The 15032-nt window shown below is 41.6% G+C and overlaps 1 protein-coding gene across 7 annotated transcripts in view; it reads left to right on the plus strand.

Moving 5' to 3' along the window:
• hnrnpa3 (heterogeneous nuclear ribonucleoprotein A3) overlaps positions 1 to 15032 on the plus strand; it is a 40872-nt gene that overhangs the window by 12633 nt on the left and 13207 nt on the right. For 4 of the 7 annotated variants that reach the window (XM_049727548.1, XM_049727549.1, XM_068651683.1 and 1 more), the window contains exon 1: positions 12030 to 12101. In XM_049727548.1, coding sequence (XP_049583505.1) covers positions 12045 to 12101 — 57 coding nt within the window. In that variant the 5' untranslated portion in view covers positions 12030 to 12044. Of the gene's footprint in view, positions 1 to 8764; positions 8844 to 10315; positions 10338 to 12009; positions 12102 to 14725; positions 14890 to 15032 lie in introns of those variants that run through there. The other 3 variants (XM_068651684.1, XM_049727550.1, XM_049727553.1) reach the window with 3 other exon arrangements.

Consider the following 15032-nt stretch of genomic DNA (forward strand, 5'->3'; position numbering starts at 1 on the left):
CTGTTATGGAATAACATTTGCCAAAATAAGCTACATACATACACTATTAAAGTAAGACAAAAGAGAATTTAATAGAATCCAGCAATCCACGGGAGTAAAATTCCAAGACTTGGATGTCATGGAAAGTCTGCTTGTCTGGATTCCCCCAATGCTCTTTTGTAGAATATGAAAAGAGAATTGAAGGAGTTGCTCAGATTTAAAGCTGATGTCATCACGCCTACGTACCACTTGCTGCCGGCTGCAGAGTTATGACTCATCATCTGTAATGTGTTGAGCTTCAACCCTTTGATTAGATCAGTTGGACCTCAATAAACCACTGCTGGATTGTGCTGGGTGGAGCAGCAGCAGCGGCCAACCAGAACGTGACGGTTGAGGTTGGGCGCTGATGCTAATGCAAATAATGTAACATGGAACGGCTTTGGAATTAATTTTAATATTTTTTTCCTCCATTGAAATCAAATTTGTTTGTTATTGATTGTTCCCCCCTTCACTTTGTGTGGAAAAAAAATCATTTATGTATTTATTTATTTATATACACACAAATACAATACAGCAATACAGTTCCGTACATCTCCCATGCTGCTCATCAATTTTCCTTAACATGTTTATAGTGTGAAGTGCAATCAGATTGTCAAACGGCATGGCAAAAATTTACACTCTCATCAACAAATGTGAAGACAAGGTGGTGTCCAACTCGCGTACATCATTCAACAAACACATTGATGTTCAATATGGCTATTAAAATGCTCACTATAAATATAACTACTTTCAAAAAAATACCAATCAAGCTCATATACGTATATCATAAAACAATACATTTGCTGCTATAAACCTGACAACGTGTGTGAAAAATGATATGCGCTGATTAGTGTGCCTATGTGTGCCATTCAGTGGCTAATCATAGCGTCAAAGTGATTGCGCAATGCAAACCGCCTTGTGTCTGTGCGAGTGTGATTGCGTGTCTACATCCCGCCTGTGAGCCTATCCATTAATTTCCGTCACTTTTTTCGCCCCCTTTCGAGTGCGATTACATGCCGGCGCTAGCCCCGCAACTTGAACGTGTTGTACATCTCGTGCAGCGAGCTCAATGTCATCTCTTTGTTGTCTCCAAATGCAATCAATGAAGGTCCTGCCGGCCCATCCACTCAAAGTCAGAGGCAAGCTATCGAGGGCCACGCCGAGCTCTTCTGTCAAATCTCACAATCGAGCCCATATTTCTTCGCGGTCGTGTTGCGCTCGTCTTCACTCTCGCTTTGTGGCTGCCCGCGCACCTAATATACAAAAGATCTATTGAAATATGCATGAGGTCCCGGCGATGGCGGCCACTAAAAATACACTCGAAAAGGGGATACATTGACAGCTCTGTTATTGAGCTCTCCTTGAGCTCGCCTTCCGTCGGAGCAGCCGTCGCTCCGGAGACTCATGCATTATCAAACGCACGCGACACCTTGGCGTGTCTGACACACTCTGCCCTCGCACTCCATTTCCCCCCTTTGCCTCGCGGCCACACCAAAAGGCTCAAGTCTCTTGACTTACTAAAAAAGGCCATTTTAGAAACAATCTGCCATTGTTTGAGGGTTTTTTTTCACAATTCTCCAAAACACTCCTATTCACGAAATAGATGTGTGGAAAAAAATCGATATATAGATGTTACTTATATCGGGATAGAAACAAACCATATTAAGCTAGCAGCTTAGTTAGCGGTCTTCACATATTGACTCTATTGTGTCGAACAAATTCTGTTCATGTTCCTAATTAATTTTCCTATTGGAAATAATAAAAGTACTGTACAGCCTCCAGTCCACAAAAATATCTGCTATGATTTAAAACCGCAGCGAGAAAATTCGTCGTCGTCAGTGGCAACCTCACACCTCCGTAATTGGGACGATTTTGGAAAGGTGCTACGGTATCCACCCCTCCAACTTTAATAAGTTGCAGAGTCCAGGGTTCCACGTTTTTGTTCCCAAGGTGCTGGTTGGAGTTCGCCAAGATTTATCACTTAAACATTCTCGAGCACTCATGCTAAAGCAGACAAATGTCTGGCTGCTCTGCGATGCCTTCCACAGCCATCAGAATCGGGGCAACAACTCCACCTTTAATAGTTATCTATGGAGTCTCTCGCATGCAATGAACACCCACATTTATTTCGCAGCTTTCTCCCAATGAGGCAAAGTGGATCAATTAGTGCAGACTACAAGTTCAGCATCTTTACACATAGTATCAATTGTTAAGTTAAGAACCAGCAGGTCCCCAGATTATCTCACTTGTGTACCTCCCATCCCTCCTTTCCAGAGCCGGCCCCATTACAAATGATCCTCTGATACACACAACCTTGGCACACACCCTCTCGCTAATGGCCCGCAGATTGATTTTTAATTAGTGGCACTTTTGGACCGTCGCCAACTCAAATGGACTTTTATGAAAAACAAATCAGCTTTTAGTTTTTAAAAGCTGTAAAGAGAGTTTATGTTTTTTTTTTTTTTACAAGCAGTAAAAACAACTCAGACTACAACACGTGATTGAATCATAACGCTGCGGTGGATCCTACGAAAAGTTTTCCAGAAGTGCTTCGTTGAGAGGCCCTCTGTGGACGTGCAGCCGCCGACTCCGAAAGTGGGTCGGGTCAGATCTTCTGAAGATTGGAGGCCAATGAGACGTCAGCTCGCATTAAAGGAGCTGCCCAGATGAGACGCTCATCCGTGCCCGGAGTTCATCTGGCATGAGTTCATTCTACCCAAAGTGTGCCCAACTTTCTTGAACTGGGTCATGACTGACTTCTCTGCCTCTTGATTACTGAATTTCTGCCATTATAGCTATCGCACGTGACAACATTACGTTATTCATTTGTACCTTTTCTGAAAGGTGCCCAGCTCCCACCCACCAAAAAACACGACCCAACAATCCACTCAACAGTAATTTATCACTGCGATCCATCATTATCATCTTTTATTACGGCCAACGCTAGAGATATAATTCACAAATAGGCTGGCAGTGTGGAGATGACAGTGAGGGAGAGGAATGTCCTTTAACTGCGTCCTCTACCTGCCGCCATCACCAGTCTCTGCGGTGGAAGAATTTAAGAGGGACAAACCTTGGAATGGGGTTGGGAGCTGGGGAGCAAGGGGCCTGGCTTGATAGCCCCAGTGCATTGTGGGCCGACAGAACTCCCAATACGACACCAGCGTAGCATGAGAGAGAGAGAGAGCCATGTCACATGACCACCTTTGTATTCAGCGCCTATAAGTCACCGTCTATGCGTGGGGATTGATCTCGGGCCGGACACTCCCTGGTGTTTGATCCCGCAGATTAATGCAACAGGGATTCCCGGTGCAGGCCTTTGTCTCTCCACGCCCCCCGAATTTGTATCCGAGCAAAGGTTGAGTCCCACGTTTATTTGGGTAATGAATTGCTGTAATTAATGCAACTATTGATTCCCCCTCAAAGGCCAGGCCGATTTCTAATTTAAAGGGAGTGGGAGTGTTAGTGAGAGGATGAGGAGAGGGAAAGGCGAGCCCTGGTATAGGCAAAACAATTGCACTAGCAGAATGAGAAAGTAATTGTTCAATGAATCACATTTGAATACATTCAATTAAATCTTTGGGGGCGGAGGAGGGTGTGTGCGGTGTTATTTCATCTCACTGCATGTTGTAATAAAAATGTAAATCCACGGAGGACATCCGCGAGCCGATGAGGGCGTAGCATCTCCGAGCTCGGGTGTCACGCTAATAACTGCAATGCAATTTCCTCCCACAAACAGGCGAGAGTGCATTAGCATATAATCTGCCGGAATTATGACCATACTAATCTCCATCACGTCGACCTCTCGGGGGGAATTCTGCATCCTTTAGTTTCCATCGCGGGCAGGTTTTTACCATTTCCTAACGCATGGATGTAATTGCTCTGTAATACAAAAAAAAAAAAAAAACGGTATCTGTTGCTAGTAAGGATTGCGTCTGTGTATGATAAATGTGAGCTGTACAAGTCTTGCAGGGCGTCTTTAAATGCGCCGTACGTCCTCCGCCTTGCTGTGAGTGTGTGGCCTGTGTAAACACCTGGTCACACCTGACCACAGAACAATGAACAAAACAAGCGCGCCATCTATTATTCCTCGTTGGCTTTCACATGGCGGATGCCCCCCCTTGTGAGTAATTACAACAAAACGAGACTTTGACCTTTGCCGTGTATATTGAGGTTGGGGAAAAACTTGGGAGTTAACTGGAATATCATCAATATGGACGAATTGATTGCACGTGTAATTGCGGTTAAAAATAGGGGTGAATATCACTTTGATGAGCAGGACAAAAGACTATCAACCATAGTACTGTCTTTTTAGCACTGTCCATCCAGAACGGACATTTTTGAAGTAGCTGTGAAAGTATGTTGGTTCCGTCAGACAGAGCCGGTCACATGATTTCAGGTTGTGTTGCTCTCATCATGGATAAATAGATTTATAGTAGACTAAGCAGGCTAAAATACGTCACAGTGGCAGCCATGTTGGCTAAGACAATGTTCATTTTAAGCTATTGGACAGCATGGATGTTAGCTTAGCATTAGCGTCACCGTAAGCAAGCAACTCAAAGAGTGTTATATCTATTTAGTCATATCTATAACTGTTTTCTACTGAGGTGCTAGTCTTGTACATGTTTCTCAAATATGTTATTTTTGGTAGCGTACACATTTATTTTTGTATTGCTCATATTTATAGCTTCTAATCACAGGAGCGGTTAATTGTAGGATTGTTTTTCCTTTCTTTGTGTCTCAGAGACGAGTATCATCCTGTTAAACAAAGTTAGCTTGTAAAGCTTTATGACATGGATATGATTACCTAAGAAAACATATCGTTTGCACAATCAGTCAAAGTACAGAAATCCGCTAAGACTCAATCAATCAATGCTAGCTATGTGTAGTATTAGAATGTGTTCCGGGAGCAACATCCTAACAGAGCTGCTTACACATCTCATCAATAACCGAGCGACACTCCAGTCTATTGCCGCTCGCTTTTTTACCGTTCTAAGAACAATTATGATGGCTAAAGATTTATTATTATTATCATGGCCCAGACTTTGTAAGAATGTGCAAACTAGGCGCAAGACTAATTAAGCAGACCAAATAGCAATGACGCCATGCCCCGACTGCCAGAGCCGAGTAAGAGCTTGAAAAATGGCTCCTCCGCAATTCAATTAATCAGTTGTATTTTGCTTAATTTTGTTTGACGTTGGCAGAGGAAAATGTCCTCTGGGAGTGTGTGTCCTTTGACCGTTAATGCTTTGGTAATTCTTTCATCGGTAAGGCCCATGATTGAAACAATCAGTGTGTGCGTGCGCTCATTGATTACAGTTTTGTCCCTTTTTAGTCGGTGGATACATGCGCCGCCATATATCATGAATCTGCTTTTCATCTATCTATGTAAGACGGCGTGTTTTTTTGAAATTAATGTATTTATTTTATCCAGTGAGTGAGTATACATGGTGATTGTAAAGCCCACACAGCGGAACCCGATTAACCTTTTCGTCCCCGTGACCACCGAGGCTCCCCTCCTTCCCAAAGCATTGTTCAGGACCGAGATGTTGATCTTTGGTGATGAATTAAGAATAGCGCAGTAATTACCAAACACTTCGGACACGCCGGCGACATTTTTCAGCCGTGCCACACAGGTTTTTGTTTTCCTCGCTGGCTTTCACCTGGAATCCTGAGGCTCCTTGCTCTTCCTTAACTTTGTTTTCTCTGACACAGATTAAATCTGCCACCCCATTACAGATTCATTTTCCTAATTTTTCATGTCTGTGCTGTGCCCCATCTGCACAGGGCTGATAATTGTGGGGACCAGCCCTGGTGATTAACATCAGCAGAATTAATTACGCCCGCCATTAAGGCTCCAGGTTGCACACAATGATCAAGAGAAATTAACTTTCTCCCAGCCTCCTAAATCATCTCACCTTCAAGTGGAGTGATGGCGAAGAGACATGCCGGGAGTCGCGGACCCCACTTCTTTAAGCAAAACATAAAGTGACCACCCCGCAGCCCGAGCGCACGACTCGCGGCTGATGGCTATCAATTACGCCGCCTTATGTGGTGGGATGACTGAGAGGCATCCAGGGCCTTGTGACTAATGGACCTGGGCCGAAGCCACTCGGCAGCAGGGACACGACTGTTTTTCTAGCCAGGGAGCACCGGCCAGATGCCGAGTGGCTCGCTTCACCTGCCTTAAATGCAGGCACATGTTAGATTCTTGCTCACCACATTTGACTGAGCACACCGTTGCAGAGTTGTCACTTAACTGTACTCAGACAAATGAGCCAGAATCTGAAGAATGAAAGTTTGGTTTTAAAAAGCAGTTTCTATCCGTTCATATTTAAAAACAAAACAGTGTTTTGTTTTTTTTAACAATTTATTCATTTGTTGTGTTATTTATTCATTATTTATTCAGCACGCTGTTGTTTACTTGTTTACTTGATTGTCTGTTGTGGGCCATGTCTTGTCACCGTGGGATAGGGGGGAACGAAATTTCGGTTTCTTTGGGTGTCTTTGGCATGTGGAGAAATTGACAATAAAGCTGACTTTTGACTTTGACTTGTGCATATTTGTGTTGTGCCTTTAAATGGTGTGGTCTCTCACCCTCGCTCTCGCTCTCTCGCATTCTCTCTCTCTCTCTCTCTCTCTCTCTCTCTCTCTCTCTCTCTCTCTCTCTCTCTCACTCACTCACTCTCTTTTGTAAGCCATACTGAGGACAAATTTGTTAAATATAGACAAAAATAAAAATAAAACACTCTCAACCATTGTATATAGTGGAGCCGTTCCATTGTGTGTACTTATACAAAGTAGCAATTTAGTTGACCAAATGAATTGGTTTATGAACTTCCTGTAGCGTTTGTACCGTTTAGAAGGTGAATGTGGCCAATGCTGATGGAGCAAGATGCTCCCGATGCAGTAAGAGGCGGCCATAATGTCTGGAGCAGATAAGCAAATTCCATTTGCATCACATTGACTTGTCAAGGTTAAGTAGTGTGCAAAGGGGAAAGGAAGCCAAAATTCTCCATCCTTCTTTTTGTGACTATTTAGAAGAAAGCACAAGAGGATCAAGAAAAGTCTCAAGTTTGTGGCTCGGGCCGCAAAAAAAACAAAAACAAACACTGAGCGTTTTGGCAGGCCGGCGAGCATGCGGGGCAGACAGGAGACGCCTGTTTGCGTGGGGAGCTTTTGGCTCTCTGCTCTCGTTTAGACTGATTTGATTTAGCTCTGCAGGATCTAATTAAGCTGAGACCTAAAACCTCTTTGGAGTTTCACCAGCCATATTGTGCATGTCAGCCTTTGAAAAATGGCCCTGAGCAATCAGGCTGGTGTACTGAAACTCTATGTGTATTTTTAAGTAACGTACACACGTGGTACAGATGATAAAATAGTGAACCGGTATGTGGGCGTAATTCTCATTTAAGAGTCCCACGGGAATTTTCCAATATAAATTTTGTATCTATTGATTGATTTGCTAAAATAATGGTCACTCAAGTGCTTAATTAGAACAACCCATAATTGGTTTTATCGAAAAAGTTTTTAATGATGAAATATCATTGTAATCTGTCAATTCCCAAATGTATCGTATCACAAAAGATATATTTCAATTTTTTATTGGCTTTTATTGTTCCTCACTAATTCTGGCCCAATTACATTGCTGGGAAACCATGTGATGTGACAATAATAAATTACAGCAGCAAATCTGTTGCTCTGCATTTGATCTTTATTGAAGTATAATAATGAATCACATGTGATGTTTGTTGTTTGGGAAAGTTACAACATTGCTGTGGGAAGTTAAGAATGTGGTGTTCCTTATTTTTGGCCAAAGTGTTAAGCTCTTTACTATTTTAAACCCTCCCGATGGCAACGGATGGTATGTGTATATGTCACTGAGAAATAAATGGGCAGAACGGGAACATAGTTCTCATGTGACCTAACCCTAAAAAAAAAAAAAGTTTTCTCCCATGATGACTGTCACATGGCTTCCTCTTTTAGTCTAGTGCGAGAATGCCTTGTGAAATCCCCTGCAGTCAGCATGTTTTGTTTTCCTAAAAAGCGCAGAAGGTGCAATATCATCACTTCTTATCGTCACTCCAACACGGACGATTTCGTAAAAGACAGACCGAAAGACAAACAACATTATCTCTCAGCATTCACAGAGACAGTTGTTGTCAGTGTTTACAAGCGTTTTTTACACCGCAGCTTCCGCTTATAACAATTTTACACACCCCATCAGGCCACTGAACATGCATATTAAAGCATAATAAAGTGCATAATGAATACAACTCGTCATAATGTATGACAAGTGGGAGCATAGAAGTTTTGAAGGCATCACGCCTCTTTGTGTGATATTTGGCCGTTGGGCAAGGAGAGCTGCGGTCGCTTATGCACTTTGAGTCATTTATTTAAAAGGACATTAGTTTTCGTGGAGGGAAAGGTTCGCTGATGAAATTCACCAGCAATTTTGTTTACTCTTTTTATCGTCAATTATCTCCTTGTGCGCCCCACACTGCCCCCAAGAGGCCAAGGCACACGGGTGTTTATTTTTATGTATCCTTTTCGATTTTTATATACAGTATTATTATTTTACGTGACTAATTTATTCTTTAGTTGTACATTTGAGTTTTGATAGTTGAATACATTTCAAAATTAATGATTTCAATATCAATAAGAAAAAAATAATGATTATTGTTTTCCCCCAAGTCACTGCATTTCTTTCCATCAATTTCACCATGTGTTTCTGCGTTCACCCCAGGAACCTTGTAATGGTCGGAGTGAGACAATCCAGAGAGTGTCATGGCGTGACATTTACTGCCCTTTCTGTGGAGAAACAGGTAAGCAGAGCACCGCATCTACAAAGTAGTCCCCTTTGACACCAGCACTCTACAAATCAAGTGTGAGAGGACAGGCCAGAAAGAGAGCGAGCGAAAGGGGCAGTGACACAAAATGTTCTTTACACTTTTTAGCTCGAGACATCTGGGATATGTCTACTTGCTTTTGCCGCAATTCAGATTGACGTACAGTATACTCCTTTAAAGTCAATGTGTGCAGCGGGCGCACCTTCTGCACGCGTTGCCTTCCGCAACACAGTGGGAGGTATCGGCCTCTATTGAAATTAGCCGTCTTGGTTTCGCTTATTAGATAATGCTTCCTGTATTAGAGTGATAGCAGGCAGATTTACAGCTGTGTGTAACCATAGGGCTGTGCTCATTAAATTCAGGATGCCATCACTCCACGCCACCACCGCATGCTGTATGTCACGCGTATCCTCTACCACCCACCCTCTCACATCCACAACATCCTTTAAATCTGTCATTGCCAGCCCAAACGGGGGGTTCCGCATTCAGCAACACACACACACACATACATACACCCTCCAGCAGTCATGCATGTGGTGGGCACATATGGAGGGTGACGCACAGGTGTGTGAGTGGAACATTGCGTACACACAAGCATCACCCGTCGCTAATGTGCGTGTGTGTGTACGGATGTGGGGGCTCGTTCGTCCACATGGGGAGAGGCGCAGGCGTGACGCTCATTACAGAAGCAAGTGTGTACACGGGCCTGATAAGCAGAACAGGACAAGATAAGGAAGGCACGCTGCATAGCTGCAACAAAGTTCATTCAGATATTGAGATGCCTCTTCTAGATGAAAGTGCAGCAAGTCACGAGTTAAAAAGTGCACTGGACATTTTTTTTTTAAGATCGCCACCTCCACCTTTTTTGTCTCTCTGTTGATGTTATGCTTAGTTAGGTTTGGCTCCAGTTTGGCTATCAATATAAATTAAATTACATTTTCTTATTGCCATGTCAAAATTCTGTCACAAAATGAACATTTCCGCAGCTAATTTTAATACAATATTTATTTTTTTACCTTGCATATTTTCTCCAATACAATATTCCCAATGTATATCATATTGTCTGCATGGATATCACATACAACAAAACACAATGTACACAATATAAATTAAAGGGAAATTGATGGTAATAATATTTGTACTACAGTATCAGTGTGAAAAGCCTATTGAGATTTTGTCGAGGTCCACTTGTAAAATGACCCCTGCCGGCACCGACTATTATACAACATTAGTCACTGACTTGGGGGACCATGCACATTCCTCTTTAAATGGAGTATGAACTAATTTGAAATATTACAGATGCAGCAATTTTGTGTGTGTTTGTGTGTGTGTGTGTGTGTGTGTGTCTATATATATGTTTTTTTAGTCAGATTTCAAATGCCTCCTCACAGGGCCTGATGATGTCATAATTTTCCCTGTCCTGTGATTGGTTGGTCAGAGCAAATCATGTTTGACTACTCCATATGCGTGGTGGATATTTTATGTAAATATTTTAGATTTTTGTCATGTTGCCATACAAATATTGATTCTTAATGGCTCCCAATGATGTACGTCGTACATCAGCGGCATGATCATTGTGGCTGATAGCAAAGATAAATGCGTGTTATTGTTTGCGCGATGACAGTGTGCTTCAATCAGGTCCTCTCCGCTCTAATCCCAGGTAGAGGTCCATAAGTGCTGAGTCAGTTAGTGCCTTTTCGATCCATCACGCTGGCTTTGTAGTGGGCAGGTGTATTCCCAGACCCCCCCAGAGACGAATGAAACACCTGCCCGGCGCTGCTCGGGACTTCATCATCCCGCCATCCCTTTGTCTCATTCGGCCGGGGGATCTCAACGTCGGGGCGGCGGAAAAGTGTGAAAGCAGCACTTTTGTGCTCATTTGTTGTCTGTACACAAAAATTAGTGTCAGGATGGGGTCCTTCCCAAATGTCTCCCACATCTGTCCCACTCCTCTGTTCTTTTTCTCGCCCAGTAGGGAAGGCCATAGCTGAGTGTGTGATGGTCACATGACTTGGGATGTGCACTGATAACCACATAGTGGATATTAGTACTGGACATGTGAGAGCGGTGAGTCTCTACATGTGTTTTCCTCCAGGCAGTCAATTAGCAGCTCTGTGTCGGAGCTGTAAATAAAGGTTTTTATTACCGCGCACTATCTGCGCCTCATCAATAGTCTGATGCATTCCAAGCACCGGCTCCCCCTCTTGCCATTTTGCAGTAAAACAAAACCAGACCGGGCAAGGTCATTGGCTGGATTAAGTTTGGAATTCACAGTGAATTTAGAAATACACCAAGTTCCTTCAGTGGACTGGTCATTTAGAAATATCATTGACAAAATGGGCAATTTTCTGTCTATACGCTTGAGAAATAGATACATTCCTGACCTCTGGCTCATTCAAAACAGATTTATCCGGGCATGCCTGACAGTGTCAATATACCGTGTCAAGCACTCCGTCATGTACTAGCTTTAAAAAGAATCAATCAATCAATATTAACATACAAAGTAGGTGCATCAATGTCTGCGGATTTATGAGTGCTAATACGAGTATATCGGAGTCTCTTAAAGGAAACTGCAAAACAAACGACTCGTCGTATTGAAGAGCTTCAATGATCATCCATCCAGAAAGTCATAAATATGTTACAAAATGTGTTGTTGAACTCAATGGCACAGCCTTGCATTACATTTAGGTTAAAATGTTTTTACTGTTTTTTTTTTTTCCACACACACTTGCCATGGTTTTAAAAACAACGTGTAAGTCAAAAGTGCCATCGACACCTGAGGCATCTCATTTATTTGATGCATCCACTGTTGAATGCAAATATATGCACGTAGCAATTTCACAGAAGCGAAAAAGCCAAGGCTCCACCAATCTCCTGTAAATTGAATGCTGATTCTATTTATATTTGCTGTGATTTATACCCGCTTTCCTCTATGCGAGTGAACAGGAAACAGATGCAAGGAATTGTTCTTTCCCTGAATTCCTTGGGGAGCGATTGTAGTCAACACCGACGTGTGAGACCGCCTTTGTACTTGCATGTGAAAAGGTGTAGACAGTATCTAAATGGACTGCTTGGTTTCCCTCTTCTGGATGTCCATTTCCTCTCATGTTTCCATGTGCGTATGTCCGTCTGGGCAAAACAGGTTATCGACTGCGGGTTCTCTCCCCTGATGTGCTTATGGAGCCATGTCGTAGCCTCATCGGGACAAGGTCAACGACATGCAGTACAACAACGGTATGCAGTAAATTGAAATAAATACATGGTGAACTTTAAAAGTAGATCTCTAAATCAAAATTGCCAGTCACCAAGTCTTTTGTTCATTAGACAACAGTGTTCCCTATCATTGCACGATGATGGGAACAACTAAACAAATATAATTAAAATTGAGTCAACAGCCAGACATGTCATCACAGGGGGAAAATAACCATTTCTTGTCTGGCAACCATGTTTAGCATCTGCATGCTGTGACGAGAGTACAAAGCTTTGTCTTTTCGTGGACCATGCTTCCATCTAGTGGAGATTAACAAAAACATTGATGATGCTATGATGACGAAATCCTCCGCATTTTTTTAAGTGCAGTGCGTATCTTGGTACGCCTGAATGGATATTATTATCCATCTATTAAATAATTATTATTATTATCATTATTAGCAACCTTACTATTAGTATTATTATTATTATAATGATTATTATGGAGTAGCAAAATATTTCGACGACACTACATTTTCTCTCCTCAAGACGCAGCCAAAGCAGCAATACAATGATAGCAATATGTTTGACAACATATTTACTATGCACACTGTGCAGTGCACGTCTATCAGTGATTCGTAAGGGGTCGTAGTACGCGAGCTCCCTCTAGTGGTTCGTGAATTAATGACTGCCTAAATGCAGTTCAGTCACGTCTAACGTTTTGTGTATATCACTGATTTTTTTTGTTTGTTTGTTTTGGATTCTAATTTAATATACCTTATGTGCAGTACATATTAACTGAAGGGCAGTTTCTTTCCGGACAATTTGAGATGACTTTCCATTTTTTGATCCTAAAAATAAAATGGGAGTCTTGATACAGCACATCATAGTTTTTATCTAATCACGTGACTCAAGAGTGCTTGCAGGATGTCATCACACAGGCACACACACACTTGCCTGAAGATTTACTGTACATATTTTTGCTGACGGGTTGCCACTGCTTACTACCAGATATACAGCTCACCATAATTTGCAGGTGTAAAATGGCAGTAAAGCAATATGAATTATTTAATAAAGCTTTTAATGCAGCATTTTAGTCCCCGAGAGGATGCCATCGCCTCCACTCGCATGTGATTCAATGGATTGCTTTATTACACAAAGCTTTATAAGCAAGGACAGATTGTTAAGACCTTTTAACGATAGCCATGAAATATTCATTTGTGTTCTTTTTTTATTACTTATTTTAAGCAAATGAATTGTTCAATACCATTAGATCTTGGACTAATGCTGCCATGATGAATAGTTCTGAAATGACATACAACAGAGCAGGCGCCTTGTATATATGTTGGTTGGAGAAGGCCGCATCTTTCAAATGCGCTGGACAAAATTACTAATGGGGGCTCTCTATTCAGACATTATTCATCAGGCTCACAATGCTCAGCGCTGATGATCGTGAGTTTAAAAGTTCTATTGTCGGTGTGAAAAACTAACATACCTGGCCTGTTAGTTTATGATAGCTACAGACCAGCACTAATACATCAGCTTTATTTATATGGTATGACACAAGCCTTAAAGCAAGTACATTCATCAAACGCACATTGGGTTTCGCTCGACTGTACTGAAATGCTTGGCAAGAAAACAAAATCCAATGTTTAGCTGCGGTAAGTATAACTTAAATGTATTTATGTGGCACTTTTTCCACAAATAATGGTCGTGATAAAAAATGATTTAATAGCATTGTCGTCATATGTTAATTTAGTGGTGGTGAAGAGAACAAGAACAGAGACTTGTGGTAGGAATTGTTAAATTGACTGGACTTCACTTGACTGATCATGGATTAATCGTATATTAAAGTAACTAAGGGCCGTGTTCATCCCCCCTACCTTGTTACTTTAGATGAGATTAACAATCAATTCCGCTGAATGGACAAAATTAAATGAATCCGTTATTATTCACATCCTCCAGTTAAAATTTACAAGATGATGTTTTTAAGCCACTTTCTCTCCAATGTGTTTCATCTCCAAGCTATAATGGCTATAAAAGAGACAGGTCAAAACAAAAGTCATGTCTGCATTTGGACTGATTATAAATACTTAGTGTTTACAGTGTCAGAAGAGCATTAGCCTTTTTTATTGGGGTTGTATTTTCCTCACCAAGGACAATAAACTTAATGACAAGTATTGTCTGAGCCATAAAGCAGTCATATATTCAGACGTGCCGGTTAGGCTAAGCAGGCTTTGTAGCATCTGGCTTATAGATCATACACATCCGATTGTGCTGATCAGGAGAATATCTAACTTCTTTAATAATATTTAACTTCTTTCTAAAATCTTTATTGCATTCATAACGTTAGATTGTTCCCTGAGTGTACCATAAAGAGCCAGAGGACATGGACAAACATTTCTTGGCAGCATGATTGTCTTTTCATTTTTATTTCATAATGGTAACTTGGCATGATGGGTAACATAACAAAATACAAAAGGTAACTGCTACTTAAAACGCTTTTCAAGGTAACAGTAGCAATACTGGTCAGTACACGTTTAAAAAAAAATTCTAGAAAATCTTTTTCAGGCATGTGATAAAACTTCCACCACTAGATGGCACAGGTTCGCTATTTCGTGCGGTTGCCTGTGCAGCAAACGCGAAAGATAACACTATAAAAAAAAACATTTCGTTTGAGCGTGAAATAAACATTAAATTTAATATTATTACTGCACCACTTGTGTTGTTTTTGGTTTTGTGTCAACAAAGAAACGTCTAGAACACTCAAATGACGTAGACGTGTAGACTTTGTCACGTGACCAGCGCTTTACTGATGGACATCAAAATGGAGGTCGGAATTCTATGCATTTTTTCTTCTCTCCAACCCCAAATTCATTAAACGTTTGCATGTTGATGTGATGGCGTCATCACAGCGTTTTGACACGATGGCACACATGACGTGGCGTCTTTCATCTTTGTTTTTTTTTTTGCTTG

Source organism: Syngnathus scovelli, chromosome 8 (genome assembly GCF_024217435.2).
Source record: "Syngnathus scovelli strain Florida chromosome 8, RoL_Ssco_1.2, whole genome shotgun sequence".
NCBI lineage: Eukaryota > Metazoa > Chordata > Actinopteri > Syngnathiformes > Syngnathidae > Syngnathus > Syngnathus scovelli.